The sequence below is a fragment of the Limulus polyphemus genome, unplaced genomic scaffold (assembly GCF_000517525.1).
Source record: "Limulus polyphemus unplaced genomic scaffold, Limulus_polyphemus-2.1.2 Scaffold605, whole genome shotgun sequence".
NCBI lineage: Eukaryota > Metazoa > Arthropoda > Merostomata > Xiphosura > Limulidae > Limulus > Limulus polyphemus.
This window is the reverse complement of record NW_013666215.1, coordinates 247,672-248,751: the sequence shown is the minus strand read 5'-3', so window position 1 is coordinate 248,751 and position 1,080 is coordinate 247,672. Positions and strand designations below refer to the sequence as shown.

At 48.1% G+C, this 1,080-nt stretch overlaps 1 protein-coding gene across 1 annotated transcript in view; it reads left to right on the top strand.

Annotated features, from left to right (window-relative positions):
* Nucleotides 1–1,080, top strand: part of LOC106459414 (tyrosine-protein phosphatase 10D-like) — a 70,498-nt gene that overhangs the window by 4,198 nt on the left and 65,220 nt on the right. Inside the window, exon 2 of the mRNA XM_013919034.2 lies at nucleotides 455–1,017. Within this exon, the coding sequence (XP_013774488.1) occupies nucleotides 455–1,017 (563 nt within the window). The remainder of the gene's footprint in view (nucleotides 1–454; nucleotides 1,018–1,080) is intronic.

Sequence of the window (1,080 nt, the reverse complement as noted above, 5' to 3'; positions counted from 1 at the left end):
GTGGAACTACGGCACGATAGACACCTGGTTGTAGAACTACGGCACGGTAGACACCTAGTTGTGGAACTACGGCACGGTAGACACTTGGTCGTAGAACTACGGCACGGTAGACACCTAGTTGTGGAACTACGGCACGGTAGACACCTGGTTATAGAACTATGGCACGGTAGACACCTGGTTGTAGAACTACGGTACGGTAGACACCTGGTTATAGAACTATGGCACGGTAGACACCTAGTTGTGGAACTACAGTACCATAGACACCTAGTTGTGGAACTACAGTACCATAGACACCTAGTTGTAGAACTACGGCACGGTAGACACCTAGTTGTGGAACTACAGTACCATAGACACCTGGTTGTATAACTACGGGACGGTAAACACCTGGTTGTAGAAGTACGGTACGGTAGACACCTGGTTATAGAACTATGGCACGGTAGAAACCTGGTTGTAGAACTACGGTACCATAGACACCTGGTTGTAGAACTACGATACCATAGACTCCTGGTTGTAGAACTACGGCACGGTAGACACCTGGTTGTAGAACTACGGTACCGTAGACACCTGGTTGTAGAACTACGGTACCGTAGACACCTGGTTGTAGAACTACGGCACGGTAGACACCTGGTTGTAGAACTACGGTACCGTAGACACCTGGTTGTAGAACTACGGTACGGTAGACACCTAGTTGTGGAACTACGGTACCGTAGACACCTAGTTGTGGAACTACAGTACCATAGACACCTGGTTGTAGAACTACGGTACCATAGACACCTGGTTGTAGAACTACGGTACGGTAGACACCTGGTTATAGAACTATGGCACGGTAGACACCTAGTTATAAAACTACGGTACCATAGACACCTGGTTGTAGAACTACGGGGCGGTAAACATCTGGTTGTAGAACTACGGCACGGTAGACACCTGGTTATGGAACTACGGTACCGTAGACACCTGGTTGTAGAACTACGGCACGGTAGACACCTGGATGTAGAACTACGGTACCGTAGACACTTGGTTGTAGAACTACGGCACGGTAGACACCTAGTTATAAAACTACGGTATTATATACACCTGGTT